This window comes from Phyllobates terribilis, unplaced genomic scaffold (assembly GCF_046119375.1).
Source record: "Phyllobates terribilis strain yellow unplaced genomic scaffold, ASM4611937v1 Scaffold_11__3_contigs__length_659146591, whole genome shotgun sequence".
In the NCBI taxonomy this organism is placed as follows: domain Eukaryota; kingdom Metazoa; phylum Chordata; class Amphibia; order Anura; family Dendrobatidae; genus Phyllobates; species Phyllobates terribilis.
Genome location: NW_027362771.1, coordinates 278901286 through 278920356, shown reverse-complemented (window position 1 = coordinate 278920356; position 19071 = coordinate 278901286). Strand labels below are relative to the sequence as shown.

The 19071-nt window shown below is 40.0% G+C and overlaps 1 protein-coding gene across 3 annotated transcripts in view; it reads right to left on the bottom strand.

Annotated features, from left to right (window-relative positions):
• DCLRE1C (DNA cross-link repair 1C) overlaps positions 1 to 19071 on the bottom strand; it is a 29956-nt gene that overhangs the window by 5885 nt on the left and 5000 nt on the right. For 2 of the 3 annotated variants that reach the window (XM_073652352.1, XM_073652350.1), the window contains exons 4-11: positions 16596 to 16655; positions 15633 to 15688; positions 8224 to 8325; positions 7423 to 7495; positions 5636 to 5776; positions 5143 to 5244; positions 4288 to 4424; positions 1530 to 1584 (exon numbers count right to left, since the gene is read on the bottom strand). In XM_073652352.1, the coding sequence (XP_073508453.1) occupies positions 1530 to 1584; positions 4288 to 4424; positions 5143 to 5244; positions 5636 to 5776; positions 7423 to 7495; positions 8224 to 8325; positions 15633 to 15688; positions 16596 to 16655 (726 nt within the window). The remainder of the gene's footprint in view (positions 1 to 1529; positions 1585 to 4287; positions 4425 to 5142; positions 5245 to 5635; positions 5777 to 7422; positions 7496 to 8223; positions 8326 to 15632; positions 15689 to 16595; positions 16656 to 19071) is intronic. The other variant, XM_073652351.1, reaches the window with a different exon arrangement.

Sequence of the window (19071 nt, the reverse complement as noted above, 5' to 3'; positions counted from 1 at the left end):
TGAATACAATATTTTTATATTAGGTTCCTATAAGGAAATAATGGTCCAGTTAGCAGAAATAATGTGCTTTTTGCAAAAATAAAATAAATTCTTTGTTAAATGTGCAGTGGCCACATCAGATCAGATCTGCCCTTCCTGGCAGCGGCCGCTGTTCTGTTCAGCTCAAAGTTTACATCCAGCAGCCAACGGAGCTGATAACGGCTGATCAAGGTGGGTGCCAGGTACTGGGCAATTAAATGCCCGTACAACACCCTTAACTTTTTACTTCTGCCAATAATATAGTTGCATAAGGGTGTTTATTTGTTGCAGGCAAAATGTATTATCCAATGACATCATTGTGGCATTCATATAATTTATTGATTGGCTTTATTATTTTTATATATTTTTTTAAGGGAAGTGAATGCAAAAAGGGGGGAATGCAATTCTTTTTTTTACCATGAGGTTAAAAGAAAAATGTTAAATTTTATTCTACGAATCAGTACAAATGCAGCTGTACCAAATATGTATTTTTATATATTTTTGTACTTTTGCACAATGAAACATGGATTCTCAGTTGAAGTAGTTTTATTAGGACTGAGGGTTATGGGGGATTTTTGTGAGAGGAGCTGTAGTTTTTATTGGTACATGAAATTTTTTTTACATTTAATTTCGATACTTTTTCTACTGATGTGGGAGAGAATGGGGGAAAAGGAAACTCACCCTCATCTTTTTGCACTTCTTAATTAAAATATGCAGTACACAAAATAGGTTAACTACGGGTTGCTGGGATTGAGGCTGATCCTATAGTATATGTATATTTTTTTTTATTGCCTACTATTTTTAAAACAGTGTTTCTAAGGGGTTCAATGTTAGCTTTTGGGATTGCTACATCCAGTAGATGGCGCTAGAGTTCCACGTCCTCTTCTTCCTTGAAGAGGCTATTTGCTTATTTTTAAACAGCCACATTTTTAATGTAAAATAGTTTTATTTGGTATATTTTTTTTCTGGTGGGGAGGGGTAGGGTGGAGATTTTTTTTTTTTTTTAATTTAAAATAGATATGCAGACAGACTGATACATCTATGTAAAAATGTGATTGTTACTATTTCAAAGCATTAATGCATTTTTTACACTTGCAGACAATTAAAGGGGTTGTCCGGCCTTCAGCTACAAGTCTGCAGTCACTCTATGTGACTGCAGTGTGTGCGGTGAGGAACCTCCTGCTCTGGGAGTGGGCGGTCATGTGACCACAAGTATGATATTCATACATGGACTGTTTTCATGGTGGCAGGTTCCCTTTAAACTGGCTTATTGGTCATCACTGTTATTAACATAAGGGTTGTCACCTAGGTGTTCAGACTGCCTAACAGCAGTGACAAATCCCCCCCGCCACTCGCTGCCATACAGATGCATCACTAGACTATAGTAGGACATTGGTTAATGAGGGAAGACACAAATAATGAAGAAATAGATGAACAAAGCCTGACATAAGGGCAAGTGAAGAACTAGAAATTTAAGGAAAATGTGAAAAGGAGAAACTTTATCAACATACCTCGCTATATGATGAATGGAAGGAAAAGCAAGCCCGATAGGAGCTGTCCCCTGCTCTACAAGGGAAATAAGGACAACTGATTTAGACTGAGATCAGGAATTTACCAAACATGACGAGTGACCCCCGTATCATTATACAAGGCAAATAAATAATTCCTTTACTAAATGTGAAGGTGAGAATTACAGATCCATTATGCGGATGAGCACTTTTCACCACCAGTTTAATGTCTTCTCCTGGTCCCCAGTTCCAGCGCTTCGTACATTCCAGGGTTGCACAGAAATCCTGCACACTGTCATGAACAGATCACACACACTAAGGACACATTCACACTATCAGTATTTTACATCAGTATTTGTAAGCCAAAACCAGGAGTGGGTGATAAATACAGAATTGGTGACGTGTTTCTATTCTACTTTTTTCTGACTGTTCCACTCCTAATTTTAGGAATTAAAAACCGACCAACATTGAACATGTGAACGTGGCCTTACCATGAGACACCTAAACTCTCATTTTGGGCATATTTGACAAGGAAATTCTCTTGAAATCTATGTATGATGTGTCTCTATGCCATCAGTGGACAAAAGTGCCCTTTTGTCATACGTCGGTATGTCTCAACTGTATTCACAATCTAAGTCAATCGAGCGTTTCAATATTAAAAAGGTATAGAAAACAAAGAATATTCAGCCACCAAAGACATTTGCCCAAACTATGTGTGAACCTATCCCTTAGAGGGTTCAGCCCTAACCAAAATGTTACAAAAAAGCTTTTAAATAACTCAGACATATTCATTTGCGGTCACCCTTGGTGATCCAGTGCAGGCCGCTCCGGCTGTCTGTGTCAGCACAATTATGTTACATTCATTTGGTCCCCTGACCACTGAGGCCTGTGATTGGTTGCAGCGGTCAAGTGATAGTTTGATGACAACCTTCCAATGTTGTCGCATTAATGTCATCTGACCACTGCAGCCGGTCACATATCACAGCAGTCAGTTGACTGCAGAATGGGACACATCATGGCTTCCAATCCAGTCACTGACCATAGGAGTGTCGTGAGCTGGATTCATGGGAATGACAGCAGGTTAGTATATCTATTTTTTTAATTTTGATGACATCCACCCATCTGTAAAGTTTGTTAGGGCCTGAGAACCCCTTTAAGGAAGACCTTTCACTAGTTATTGCTCGGTAAACTGGCCACATAATGGAATAGTGGTTGCGGAACTAAATAAAAATTTTATTTTTTAATTTCTCCTATCCATTCTGAAGACATTAACTTGTAACGTTTAGTTTATAATGTATGTTCTAGTTCAATTGGGCGTTACCAGATTTTTGTCTCTGGGGGCGTGTACTTCTTTTCCCTACATTGCGTTGACCAATCATAAGCAGGTAGCAAACACAGGGGGGAGAAAAAAAAAAGAAGGGAAACGCCCCCACAATTGCTTAAAGAGGTTGTCCACTACTATACAAAATGCCCCCATCGATTCAAGCGGTGGAAAGATAATTTGTAATTACCATCCGTTGTGATTATTGCTTGTGAGAGGAGCCATCGCTGACCGCTCACCAGGCATCACGTGACCCCGGCTGCAGCCTCGGGTGACATCAGCTGATGTGACGTCAAGTTCTGCCTGCAGCCAGGTGTGACTCAGTGACGCCCTCCCCCCGATTGATGGGCTGTGGGCAGGGTTTCACCATGCGTCACAGCCCAGCATTCACTCCCAATGAATGCAGAGGAAAAGCGCATGGTGGATGCTGGGCTGTGACGTGCGGTGAAACCCCGCCCACAGCCCATCAATCAGGGGGAGGGCGTCACTGAGTCACACCTGGCTGCAGGCAGAATCAGCTGATGTCACCCGAGGCTGCAGCCGGGTCACATGATGCCTGTGATTGGCCAGCGATAGCGCCTCTCACAGGCAACAATCACAACAGATGGTAATTACAAAAAAACTTATTTCAACCGTTTGAATCAATGGGGGCATTCTGTATAGTAGTGGACAACCTCTTTAAAACAGGCTCTCCCTGTGTGAGATATGTGATGGCAGTCTGCTCTCCTCTCTATATACTTTGAGGATCCTCCCTGGGACCATAGCCAGAGGCGAGACCAAACTGACCTTCGCCCTCAGCCATCTCTTCCTAGCGAAGCTCCAGGTGATTGACAAGTCTTTCCTAACATACATGCAAGGGAGAGAACTATCTGGCACCTGCAGTGGTGCTGGGAAGAGCCAGCCAGGGGCGAAAACAGACTGGTCTGCTCTCCATTTATGGTCCCCGGGCAGATCCTCAATCTATAATACCCCTGAAAAGCCAGTGAGCTTCAGTAAATAATATTCCGGGCCTGCAATCATGCAATTCTACGGCTTGGGCAGCATAAATTGCCAAACACATTTCCTTTAACTGATCTACATTATCCTTTATTACCAAAACTGTAAATGACCAGACAACTTCTGTGAAGAATCGGAGAACTGTGAATCCTCTCGTGCCTAGACAACTTTAAACCACTACTACAACATTTCGCTATTTTCTTCTATTTCTTAGATTTTACATTAATCCTTTCACAAGACAAAAGGAAGATTGGTAACAAACTGAAATTTCTTATTCTGTAAACCAGAAATGATCAAAAGTAAGAAAAGACATGTAGCTTCCTTGGCTGCTTCCTTTTTCATTCTTAAAAGGCTCAACCAACCATCTAATCTTCTGGTACTGGTATATGAACTCTCACAAATAATATCAGGTAAATAATAATAAAATACGTTAATAGGACTGACCTCACAATGACATTGGTTTTCCTCGTCCTCTCGCCAAACCACATGGTTGATGGTTTAATACTGATGATGCGCAAAGGGACCCCGTCAGAGAAAAACATTCCACAAGGCAGTCTGTTACCCCTCAGGAATTCTTCATTCTTCCAAATAAACACAAATTATTAGATTTGAGGGAACACCCCCACCTCCAAAAAAACACCAAACTCTTTAATGATTTATTATTTTGGTCATTCACAGTTATACAAGTTGTAAGATTCCTTATGCTTAAAAAGAAAATAAAAAGGTGGAGGTAAACATATAGAAATGTGAGCGTAGAAAAATTATTAATAATGTGAAATGGAGAGGTGGCCAAGAAGACAGATAAAAGGGCATTGGTACAACTCTAAGGAGACACAAAATCCCACGTACACCATGTATAAAGCAAACAGGAGGCGACCGTGCAGTCATATTCCTGGGATTTGCAGATCTTGAAGCATATACATAGAGGCCCCAAGAGCAGGGTCTACACATAGACTTTACAAAAATTAGTTTTCAACCCCTACTTAGGCCAGTCTCACGTGTTCAACTAACAGACCAGTTGGGGGTTTGAGCACTGATTGTGAATGCCGGATGTCTGAAACGATTGGTGGAGGACAGGAGTAGTAGTAGTCTGCGCTGATGAGCTAGATTTAAGAAATTCGTAGGACGTGATGAGGGATTAGATCATGTGGTTTATTCTCAACGCATTTCTAAGTAGAACCAACTTCTTCATAAGGAGAACCACAACATTGAGAATAAACCGCATGGTCTAATCCCTTCACTGAAAAAGGAAAAACTTCTAACTGGTAACAATTATTAAAACCATAGCAATGCGTTTACCACTGGGTGTCGACACGCGTGTATCTGCGTCCGCCTGTCCGTCGTCACGTGGCAGAGAATCTCAGGCATATTCCGGAACATGTCTAGCTTATTCACATGAACCTGGAAACAAAGTTAATGTACATGTGTGGATCTGATAAAATGTACAAGTACATTCAAGGGGTTTCACCTCTCCTCCTCCACCACCGAAATTGATAAAAATCCCATCCGCACACGGACAAGAAGGTAATCGGCAACTGTGTAGGATATTGTGTTTGGCTGTGGATTTTATCACTAGTCACAGAGGAACACAACCTGATAAAGCTCAGATTGGCTCAGATGTGTTATTCTTATGGTACAAGATTGACCTGGTCTCAGCATAGAACAAAAACAGTTGTTAATAGCTACTATAATACATGCAAGAAGGTGCAGAAGGAAATGAGGAGACAAGACCATGGAGCTCAGTGATAAATCAATGGCGAGATAACCACTTACAATGTATTCTTCACTTTACCTTTGCTCCAAATTCCTCACTCAGGTTTGTGAATAGATATTCATATCCATAAGCTGCTTTGCAGTTAAGCCAGACAACATGGTAAGGACTCAGTGTTATCCAGCTACGCACCAACTCCAGAATCCCAATCAAACATTCTTCCTAAAGTAAATCCAAAGAAAAAGCAAACATTGCGTCCAATGCTATGGCTTCATAGTGAGGTGACCTCTCAAAAATGGTGAGCAATTATATAGAATGGTTTGTGATTTTACAAGTTCAACTAGTCTTTTTTAAAGGGGTATTTCCACTTCCACAATCAGATGTAAGGCTATGAATATTAATAATATTAGGTCCAAATACAATCAATAAGTCACATAGCTAATGAGAAGCGCAGTCTTATACCTGATCATTACTGGTTACGTGGCCATCTCACCAGTATATGTAGTGAGGTCCGCTATGCCTCTATTGCAGATCCGTCTTTCCCTGTACAGAGACTCAGCACATCCACAGCATTGCCGGTGTCACTGCACAGGGTGAGCACGAGCAGCGTACACCACGCTCCGTCAGTTACACAATCTCTGGCTATCAGTAGATGCAGCAAGTAACAGCCATAGCTGAGCGTGCAGTGAACTAAAATATTCTTGGTGGATTATCTAAAACTGTATATTTACAAGTAGAAAATAAAAGCTTTGACTACTATAATAATTAGAATATGGCAAATTGCAATGTTATGTAATGTAGGTAAAGAGTTTTCCATAAACTATTTTTAGGATAGTCCATTAACTTTGCTTCCAATTCTATTTCAAAATCATTTGGTGTAGAAATACACAGGTAAGCAAGACATTTTCTTTATTTAAAGGGAACCTGTCATGTGAAAAAACGCTATTCACCTCCAGATATGGGGTTAATCTGCAGGTTAATAGCATTCTGAAGCCATGCAGCTGCCTCGCTGAAAGCCCCTCTGCCAGGAGAAAATAAGCTTTATTCTTCCTAGCAGCCTCCAGCTTTCAGTCATAGAGATGCAGCCTGCACGGCTTCAGTCTCCACTCAGTACATGGTGAGTGCTGTATCCATGTCCTTGCTAACAGCCTGCTGTACATTACATCAGTGCTGAGCCGGCTGTCAGTCAGTGCTGGGATGTGGTTACATCCGCTACTCACTATATAGTGAGTGGAGACTGAAGCCATGCCTTGATGACTGAAAGCCTGAGGGAACCAGAAGGAATAAAGGAAATTTCCTCCTGGTAGCGGGGCTTTCAGTGCAGCGTTCGCACTGTTTCAGAATGCTATTAACCTACAGATTAATAGCGGTATTTACACAACAAGTTTCCTTTAAAAGTCGGTTTCTCTTTTTTATGCTTATAATGAAGTCCTGCAATTCTCTATTATATTTTATCTTTTAATATCATTTTCAAGATCTCCATTTGCTGTCAGTGAAAGGAAACTTTCCTATTTGCAAGAAGATGATGAAAACCTGTACTGTCATCGTACTTCTCGCAGTTCAAGAATTTGCTAGAAGTTTATGTCCCACATTTTGGACATGAGGCATATATATTTTATACACTTCAATACACTGTAGCAAACTAATGTGGACAGGAGAAAGAAAAACGTGGCGCTTGTCTTAGCTGTGAGATGTATTAGATCTGCACGGCTTTTAAAACCTTGGATGAAAACAATGTTTATTCATCATTTATTTACATACATTTTGGAACACATTTGGTGGTCATAGAACGCTGACAAACCCATGTATTCCAAGCCTAAACTGGTAACGAAAAACGAAACTGCAGTACCCAAGTAACTACGACTTACCCTACTGGGAATCTGGAAAAATTTAGGGTCACAGAATGTGGTGTCTAAATAAACGCTTTCAATGTCTTTCACTCTGAAAGGAAAAAGCAAACATAAGTATAATAGTAGAACGCAAGGCCAGGACTGTGGGAATGCATGGGTACAGACACGTCCTCTTACAGCAGGCTCACAGTAGAAAATTTGTATTTTTTTTATTATAATTTTTAAAGCAACTTTAATCCAAGAGTTGCTGTACAATAGAATAGCCAGTAGTGAATGTTCTGTTAATAAAGCATGGCTGCCCTGGGAAACTTGTAAGGATAACCCATTCTTCCATATTCCGCTGCCCCTGTATTCAGTATAGGTATCTGTGCTGTATGGGACATCAGATGAAAACTTTTGCAGATGCCTGATGGTAAGAAAACACTGCACTCAGGAGATGTTCCCACTACAGCATCAATTATCAATTTTACTCAATCACAGAATAAAACAAAAAATAAAAATTAAGTTAAGTGGATCTCCTATTGAAGATTGCAGTCACACAGCACTCCCAGCCGACATCTGCCAACAAATATTATAATTATATGCTGGCGGTTAGGTTACATTGTTATATAGTACATGTTAAACAAGATAGCCAAGTTTAATAAGATGGCACGTTGAAGGAGACCAGCCATACCTCCAAATTGTACAAAGGAGGCCATGCTTAGCGAACCCGATAGACTGCAGCGGTGTACATCCACGCACTTCTGCACAACTGTACTAGCGGGTGAGCTTTACCACACAAGGGATTGTATATGACCAGACTATACATATGTTACACACCTGCTTCCTGAATGCAAAAGCTCCATGCGTGCGACCTCTCCTTTTGCTAGTCTGAAGTCCCCAGTATACAGAACAGTGCCATTTTGTCCTTGGAACAAAAACCTGAAAAGATGAAAAAAAGAAAAACACATATACATACACATATATATATATTATACACACAGTACAGACCAAAAGTTTGGACACATTTCATTTAAAGTTTTTTCTGTATTTTCATGACTTTGAAAATTGTACATTCACACTGAAGGCATCAAAACTATGAATTAACACATGTAGAATTATATACTTAACAAAAAAGTGTGAATCAACTGAAAATATGTCTTATATTCTAGGTTCTTCAAAGTAGCCACCTTTTGCTTTGATGACTGCTTTGCACACTCTTGGCATTCTCTTGATGAGCTTCAAGAGGTAGACACCAGAAATGGTCTTCCAACAATCTTGAAGGAGTTCCCAGAGATGCTTAGCACTTATTGGTCCTTTTGGCTGCACTCACCCCAAACCATCTCGATTGGGTCTGTACTGTATAATATATATATACATACACACACCTTCTCCGTGTGTATATAATTATTTGATCCCTTGCTGTTTTTGTAAGTTTGCCCACTGACAAAGACATGAACAGTCTATAATTTAAGGGTATGTTAATTTTAACATTGAGAGAAAAAAAATATCCCCCCAAAAAAAAAAAAAAAAAAAAAAAAAAAAAAAAAATCAAGAAAATCACATTGTATGAATTAGATACATTTATTTGCATTTTGCAGTGAGAAATAAGTATTTGATCCCCTACAAACCATTATGAGTTCTGGCTCCTGTGCCCACGATGCAGAAATGAAGCAGAAATTTTCAAGAGCATTTCTGCATGTCTTTGGCAGTAAAAACGCATGCGGATTTTACACACATTTTTTGAAGCGTTTTTACTTGTGGATTTGCCATGTGGTTTTCAAAGGCAAATCCGCATGCGGAAACGCACAAGGAATAGACATGCTGCGTTTTTTTCCGCACCTAAAATCCATGCAGAAAAAAAATCCTGAACATGTGCACAGAACTTGCAAAATGTCATAAGAAGTCATGGGATAAGACGTGCAATGCGTTTCTGCAGCATTTCCGTAAGGAAAAAAAACGCACAAAAAAACGCACCAAATCCGCATCGTGGGCACATAACATTACAGAGTCACCTGTATAAAAGACTCCTGTCCACAGACTCAATTAATCAGTCAGACTCAAACCTCTACAACACGGGCAAGACCAAAGAGCTTTCTAAGGATGTCAGGGACAAGATCATAGACCTGCACAAAGCTGGAATGGCCTACAAAACCATAAGTAAGATGCTGGGTGAGAAGGAGACAACTTTTGGTGCAATAGTAAGAAAATGGAAGAAATACAAAATGACTGTCAGTCGAAATCGATCTGGGGCACCATGGAAAATCTCACCTCATGGGGTATCCTTGATCATAAAGAAGGTGAGAGATCAGCCTAAAACTACACGGGGGGAACTTGTTAATGATTTCAAGGCAGCTGGGACCACAGTCACCAAGAAAACCATTGGTAACACATTACGCCTTAAAGGTTTAAAACCTTGCAGTGCCCGCAAGGTCCCCCTGCTCAAGAAGGCACGTGTGCAGACAAGTCTGAAGTTTGTCAGTGAACACCTGGATGATTCTGTGAGTTATTGGGAGAACGTGCTGTGGTCAGATGAGACAAAAATTGAGCTCTTTGGCATTAACTCAACTCGTCGTGTTTGGAGGAAGAAGAAGGATGAGTACAACCCTAAGAAAATCGTCCCAACCGTTAAACATGGTGTAGTAAACATTATACTTTGGGGGTGCTTTTCTGCAAAGCGGACTTGACGACTGCACCGTACTGAAGGGAAGATGGATGGGGTCATGTTTTGCGAGATTTTGACCAACAACCTCCTTCCCTCAGTATGAGCACTGAAGATGGGTCGTGGCTGGGTCTTCCAGCAAAACAATGACCCAAAACATACAGCCAAGGCAAGAAAGGAGTGGCTCAAAAAGAAGCACATTAAAGTCATGGAGTGGCCTAGCCAGTCTCCAGACCTTAGTCCCGTAGAAAACTTATGGAGGAAGTTGAAGCTCCGAGTTGCCAAGCGCCACCCTCAAAATCTGAATGATTAGTGATGATCTGCAAAGAGGAGTGGACCAAAATTCCTCCTGACATGTGCGCAAACCTCATCATCAACTACAAAAAACGTCTGACTGCTGTGCTTGCCAACAAGGGTTTTGCCACCAAGTATTAAGTGTTGTTTGCCAGAGGGATCAAATACTTATTTCTCACTGAAAAATGCAAAAATAATTTATACAATGTGATTTTCTTGATTTTTTTTTGGAAATTCTAATCGCTCAATGTTAAAATTAACCTACCCTTAAAATTATAGACTGTTCATGTTTTTGTCAGTGGGCAAACTTACAAAAACAGCAAAAGATCAAATACTTATTTCCTTCACTGTATGTATGTATGTATGTATGTATTTGCTGCCCAAAAAGATGATAGTCAACAGATTAAGAAACTGACAGACTCCATGGATGAAGGTTTAACACTGTTATTAAAAAGAAGGGTGGCTATAATGGTCACAGACATTTTTTATTTAATGCCAGAAATGTAATTTTGCATTATGGTATTTTAAACTGTTTGATTATTATTCTCATTTTAACCCCTTTACCCCCAAGGGTGGTTTGCACGTTAATGACCAGGCCAATTTTTACAATTCTGACCGCTGTTACTTTATGAGGTAATTACTCTGGAAAGCTTCAATGGATCCCACTGATTCAGAGACTGTTTTTTCATGACATATTGTACTTCATGATAGTGGTAAAATTTCTGCGACATCACTTGCGTTTATTTGTGAAAAAAACGGAAATTTGGAGAAATTTTTGAAATTTTCAAACTTTGAATTTCCCTGCCCTTAAATCAGAGAGATATGTCACACAAAATAGTTAATAAATAACATTTCCCACATGTCTACTTTACATCAGCACAGTTTTGGAACCAAATTTTTTTCTTGTTAGGGAGCTATAAGGGTTAAAAGTTGACCAGCGATCTCATTTTTACAACAAAATTTACAAAACCATTTTAAGTGACTTTGAGGGGCCTTTATGACAGAAAATACCCAAAAGTGACACCATTCTAAAAACTGCACCCCTCAAGGTGCTCAAAACCACATTCAAGAAGTTTAATTAACCCTTCAGGTGCTTCACAGGAAGGTTTGAAATGTGGAAGAAAAAAAATTAACATTTATTTTTTTCATGAAAATGTTACTTTAGACCCCATTTTTTTTTATTTTCGCAAAGGTATCATTAAAAAATGAACCCCAAAATTTGTTGTGCAATTCTTCCTGAGCACGCTGATACCCCATATGTGGGGGAAAACCACTGCTTGGGCGCACGGCAGGGTTCAGAAGGGAAGGAGCGCCATTTGACTTTTTGAATGTAAAATTTGCTTGAATAATTAGTGGACGCAGTGTTGATTTTGGAGAGTCACTGATGTTCCTAAACAGTGGAAACCCCCCACAAGTGACCCCATTTTGGAAACTAGACCCCTCAAGGAATTTATCACGGGGTATAGTGAACATTTTGAACCCAAAGGTACCACACAAAATTTTGATAATATTAGGTCATCATATTGAATGAGCTGTCATTAGTCTTGAGTGCAAGTGCTCGCTACTTGAGTTTGCATCGGGTACTCAGGTATGCACCAAGTATCGCGGGTGCTCGAGTGACATGCTCGAGTCCCTGCCCCGCATGTTTCACGGTTATTAGACACCCAAAAAAAAACATGCGGGAATCGTTCGTGCATGGCAGGCAATCCCCGCAAGTTTTTTTTGTCTGTATAACAGCAGCAAAACATTTGGGGCGGAGACTCGAGCATGTCACTCGAGCATCCGCTATACTTGGTGCATACCCGAGCACCCGATGCAAACTCAAGTAGCGAGCACTTGCGCTCAACATTAGTCGCCATATCATCATCATTTTTTTTCCCTTTACTTCTGAAAAAATCCCAACCCCAACACAGGCCTAACCCTAACCCCAGCCCCAGCCCAACACCAACCCTAGCACAACCCCAGAGTTTATTTTTTACGCCGTTCCTCGTGCGGCAGAAGTGATTAGACAACTTTATTCTTTGGGTCGGTGCAATTACAGTGATACTGGATTCATATCGGGTTTTTATGATTGACAGCTGTCACACTAAAAAAAACTTTTTTTTTTTTTTTGCAAAGACTAGTTTTTGCATCTCCATATTTTGAGAGCTATAATTTTTCCATATTTAGGCCAACAGTCATGTGATGGCTTGTTTTATCGCGGGACAAGTTGACGTTTTTATTGGTACCAGTTTCGGACAAGTAACATTTTTTGATCGCTTCCTATTCCGATTTTTGGGAGGCAGAATAAACAAAAACCAACAATTCAGGAATTGTTTTTTTGTTTTGTTTTTTGTGTCGTTCTGTGTGTGGTGAAATTGATAAGGCAGCTTTATTCTTCGGGTCAGTAAGTTTACAGCGGTACCACATTTATATTGTTTTTTTTATGTTTTGGTGCTTTTACACAAAAACTATTTTATAGAAAAAAAATATTGTTTTTGCATCGCTTTATTCTGAGAGCTATAATTTTTATTTTTCGGCCGTTGGAGCTGTATGACGGCTTGTTTTTTTGAGGGACAAGATGACGTTTTCAGCGGTACCATTTTTATTTGCATTTCTCTTTTTGATCGAGTCTTATTCCATTTTTTGTTTGGCGGTATGATGATAAAGCATCGCTTTAAGATTCGTTTTTTTATTCATTTTTTTTTTTACCATGTTCAAGGGGTTAACTAGTGGGACAGTTTTATAGGTCAGGTTGTTCCGGACGCGACGATACCAAAATGTGTGTACTTTTATTGGTTTATTTATTTATTTTTTTCATAAGATTTATTTATGGGCGCAATATATATCTTTTTTTTTTTTTTTTTTTTCCTTCACTTTTGGACATTTTTATTACTTTTGCACATTGTCCCACTATGGGACTTTCACTTTTTGAAGCTTGATTGGCTGTATAGCATAGAGAGCAGCAGCTCCCTATGCTATGCAGCCTGTCAGCGCTGCACAGGGAGAAGTTACTTTGGTTGTGCACTGCGCACGACCAAAGTAACTTCCTGCCTCCTGGTGACCCGGATGTTGTCATGATGACATCGGGTCAGCATGACAACATCCGGGACCGGACTCAAGACGCCGCGGGACGCCGGCAGAGAAGGCAAGTATCGCGCTTACCTCCTCTTGCCACCGGAATGCTGAAATCGATTTCAGTCGCAGCATTCCGGGGGTTAATGGTTAATGTGCAGGGAGCGGTGTGGGACCGCTCCCTGCACATAGCACCGGGTGTCAGCTGTGACAATCAGCGGATACCCAGCGGCAATTTCGCCAGCACCGCTTCTGTGCGGGCGAAATCACCAAGGCGTACTAATAAGTATCAGGCCCATAAGTCCCAGGGCACAGATACGTATTAATATGCCCTGAGCCAGAAAGGGGTTCAGGGAAAAGTCAGACGGCCGTATAAATCAGAACCATATCAGAACACCGTACACGGACTGGCTGGCGGGTCACCCGACCCAAGCGTGACAGCTATATAGGAATACATGAAGCTGTCACATTTGGGGTGGGAGAGCCGCCAGCAAATCCATGCACTGCGTTCCGATCTCGCTCCAATTTATATGGACGTCTGACTCTACCCTAACAGATAAAAATAAACAAATGAGATTGAAAAATGTAAATTTTTCATTTAGTTGCATAATAATTCTGCACACAGATATTCTCCTAAAAAACACAAAATCTCACTATTACTTTCTTAAATATTCAGGTTTATTAGCCTTTTGGAGTGACCAACATCACTGAAGTTTATCAATAATAAAAATAATCAAAAATACAAACTGCCTAATTGCACACAGTGTATGGTTCACCCCCTCTACTTTGCATTATAAGATATAGTATTTTAAAAACAATTCTGAAGCAAAATTCCGGTTTAGTATGTGGGGGCCACATGCGGATTATCCCCCATCTATGTGTAATGGAGTGGAGCCACGGCTTTTCAGTCATCATGTAGGTAGGATGTAAAACCTGTGGCAAGATCATTATTTGTAGCATATACAAGAGAGCAAATTGAAGAATGCTTATTCTATTTTTGGAGTGCAACCTATAGCTATACAGGTGTAGGCGAAAAGTCAAAACTTTGCATCAAAAACAGCCAAAAAACCCAATAAAAAATTAAAAAGTTCTATAAATATAAGACACTAAGTAATATACAGGCTTAGTCATGGACATCGCTCAGTGCAGGGTCCAGCAGGCAGCATCCCGGACAGTACTCAGGGTCTTTCACATGTCAGTATACAGATAATATCCTCCAGAATCACTCACACGCCTGTTCTCCAGGTTTCCGAGCTTTCACAGTGTCACTAATATATAATGCAGAGCTTAGATACAACACCTGCAACTGTGGCCGTTTATTGTGGCTCTAGGAAGTGAAACGTCTTGCGGAAAAGTAGTTAATTGTCCTCATTGGGGCCTCTTCCTGTTTTTACCGTCAACCCAACTGACAGAGGGTAGAAAACTGCATCCTCACCACCAGACTGCTATCCATCATAGGCACGCGTTCACATGACAGCTGAGGCCCGGATTGTTGTGGGAGGTGTAGAAAGAACAAGTGCGGCCAAACATTTATGGCCACCCCTGGATAATGGTCCAATGCCCCTTAATCACCTATGCATACAATTACTTGGGGGCCTCAATGGATATATATATTTTTTAGATATCATTTTCTAGGAGTCATAACTTTTTATAATTTTCAGTGAATGTGGCTGTATTAGGGCTTTATTGTAAGAGTCTTATGCCACCATTTTGTAATTGATTTTAGGAGTTTTTTTTATTGTTTTTTTTCCAGTGATTTATGTACTGCTACTTTTCCACAATAAATGTTTTCAATTATAATTTTCCAAGAATCTTATTGCCATTTTTTTTAAATTAACAGACTTTTAAGAAGCCTGATAGGGCCTAATAAGCTCACACACATGGTAGATATTTGGCTTTTTTTTAAGCTCCCTGCTGCTGTGATAACCCATCGACACCTCACGGATTGGGTGACAGAGAGAGCTTCCAACCTCTGTCTAACCATTTAGATGGCATGATCGCTATTGACTGTAGCACATAAAGGGTTAAACAGGATCAACGTTCTATCCAAACCTCGCCATTCTAGCGGTGTCAGCGCCCATGCAGTCCCTGTACTATACATTATCGGAGAAGATCTGCCGACCGCCTGCCCATCAGCTGACATTTTTCTAACACAAGTTGGAACATAGAACAATGCTTTCATGGTCAGTGTTGTCTACACACTCGAAACAAAAGTAGTGAGAATTATGGTGTATATTACATTACTGAACCTGGACAATGGCCCGCTGGTAAGAGTGTGATCAGAACGTCTTCTTTCTAAAAAAAGAAACATATATTCTAAGATGTATATACAAATGGTTAAAGCCTTTACTTCCATTTAACACAGTGAAGCTTACGGACTTCATGTATACAATGCAATACTCCACTTACTAGAAAATCTCATGCACTTGGTAGAAATTATCATTCTACTGCGAGGCACATGCACTTTTTACACGAATGCACTGACAATGCCCTAGAGACATTTTATTTAAATGCAAACATACCTAAGGAATAAAAAGCTAAAAGCAGTGTTCACACTCCGCTGAAATGCACATCCCAAGTGAGAGTAAAAAGAGTTTCTTACCCATTGATTGGGGCTACAGTGAATGTGCGACAGAGCTAACTGCAAATATGTAGAAGAAATTTCTACCCTGTAGTTTGTTATAACACACGCTGTACTCACCTTCCCTAGGTCCACCAATCAGTCTCTATTGTTGCTCCTAGTATCTGGCATTCGCTGTGGTGCTGATGTCACGTCAACAGAGCAGCAGCCAATCAGTGTACTCATTGACTCAGCCAGTGTAGACAGAAGCACCAAGCTCACAGATTGACTGCCAAGCTTTCGACGTGACGTCCATGCTGCAGCCAATGCCAGGCACAGAGACTCGCCGGTGGACCCGGAGGAAGGCAAGTACAGCATGGTTTGTTGTTTTAGAACAAAATTCAGCCAGGGTAGAAGCTAGATCCCTTTAAGGATCATTAAAAATGCAGAGCAATGCTTTAAATGACTTCTGGCTAAGGACTGCTACAGTAATGATCTTGGGCAGCCAATAGTCTGCAAGTCTCTGTGGAGCTCAAATAAAACAAAAAGCAGACTACATTATGTGGATGGAATTGTAGCATTTCCGTATTTCTTCATGCAAACATTTGAAATTGTAAGATATAAAGGTAGAGTGATACCCACATCATCGGTAGCTTCATCAATCAAAGAGATCTGTGTTGGAGTGTCAACTTCAATCGCTCTCTGAACGAAAAACATAATTTTTCCTTTATGTGAAATTCTGGTGCAGATTCTATGCCATATATACAGTTAGGCCAAGAAATACTTGGAAAATGACAAGTTTTGGAATTTTAGCCATTTATCAAAACATATTCAAGATACAGTGGTGGCCAAAAGTATTGGCACCCCTGCAATTCTGACAGATAATACTCAGTTTAATCCTGAAAATGATTGCAATCACAAATTCTTTGGTATTATTATCTTCATTTAATTTGTCTTCAATGAAAAAACACAAAGAATTGTCCTAAAGCCAAATTGGATATAATTCCACACCAAACCTAAAAAAGGGGTGGACAAAAGTATTGGCACTGTTTGAAAAATCATGTGATGCTTCTCTAATTCGTGTAATTAACAGCACCTGTAACTTACCTGTGGCACCTAACAGGTGTTGGCAATAACTAAGTCACACTTGCAGCCAGTTAACATGGATTAAAGTTGACTCAACCTCTGTCCTGTGTCCTTGTGTGTACCACATTGAGCATGGAGAAAAGAAAGAAGACCAAAGAACTGTCTGAGGACTTGAGAAACCAAATTGTGAGGAAGCATGAGCAATCTCAAGGCTACAAGTCCATCTCCAAAGACCCGAATGTTCCTGTGTCTTCCGTGCGCAGTGTCATCAAGAAGTTTAAAGCCCATGGCACTGTGGCTAACCTCCCTAGATGCGGACGGAAAAGAAAAATTGACGAGAGATTTCAACGCAAGATTGTGCGGATGGTGGATAAAGAACCTCGACTAACATCCAAACAAGTTCAAGCTGCCCTGCAGTCCGAGTGTACAACAGTGTCAACCCGTACTATCCGTCGGCGTCTGAATGAAAAGGGACTGTATGGTAGGATACCCAGGAAGACCCCACTTCTTACCCCGAGACATAAAAAAGCCAGGCTGGAGTTTGCCAAGACTTACCTGAGAAAGCCTAAAACATTTTGGAAGAATGTTCTCTGGTCAGATGAGACAAAAGTAGAGCTTTTTGGGAAAAAGCATCAACATAGAGTGTACAGGAAAAAAAAAGAGGCATTCAAAGAAAAGAACACGGTCCCTACAGTCAAACATGGCGGAGGTTCCCTGATGTTTTGGGGTTGCTTTGCTGCCTCTGGCACTGGACTGCTTGACCGTGTGCATGGCATTATGAAGTCTGAAGACTGCCAACAAATTTTGCAGCATAATGTATGGCCCAGTGTGAGAAAGCTGGGTCTCCCTCAGAGGTCATGGGTCTTCCAGCAGGACAATGACCCAAAACACACTTCCAAAAGCACTATAAAATGGTTTAAGAGAAAGCACTGGAGACTTCTTAGGTGGCCAGCAATGAGTCCAGACCTGAATCGCATAGAACACCTGTGGAGAGATCTCAAAATGGCAGTTTGGAGAAGGCACCCTTCAAATATCAGGGACCTGGAGCAGTTTGCCAAAGAAGAATGGTCTACAATTCCAGCAGAGCATTGTAAGAAACTCATTGATGGTTACCGGAAGCGGTTGTTTGCAGTTATTTTGGCTAAAGGTTGTGCAACCAAGTATTAGGCTGAGGGTGCCAATACTTTTGTCTGGCCCATTTTTGGAGTTGTGTGAAATGATCAATGATTTGATTTTTGCTTCATTCTCTTTTGTGTTTTTTCCTTGCAAGCAAATTAAATGAAGATAATAATACCAAAGAATTTGTGATTGCAATCATTTTCAGGAAGAAACTGAGTATTATCTGACAGAATTGCAGGGGTGCCAATACTTCTGGCCACCACTGTATATAATCAATATGGGCTTAAAATGCAGACTCTCAGCTTTAACTTGAGTGCATTCACATCCCAATTGGAGTAAGGGTTTAGGAATTACAGCTCTTTAATATGTAGCTGCCTCTTTTTAAAAGGGACTAAAAGTAATTGGACAATTAGGTCAAAAGCTCTTAATGGGCTATTCCTTCATTAACATTAATCCATCATCAATTAAGCAGGTAAAATGTCTGCAACTGATTCCAGGTTTGGCATTTGCATTTTTATTTGAAAGCTGTTGCTGTGAACCCACAACATGTAGTCAAATGAGCTCTCAATAAAAAGAGAAACAGACCATCATTAGGCTGAAAAAAAGAAATCCATCAGAGAGATAACAGAAATGTTAGAAGTGGTCAAATCAACAGTTTGGTATATTCTTAAACTAATATATATATATATATATATATATATATATATATATATATATATATATATATATATATATATATATATATATATATATATATATATATATATATATATATATATATATATATATATATATATATATATATATATATATATATATATATATATATATATATATATATATATATATATATATATATATATATAGCGCACTGGTGAGCTTGGGAACTCAAAAAAGCCTGGATGTCCACAGG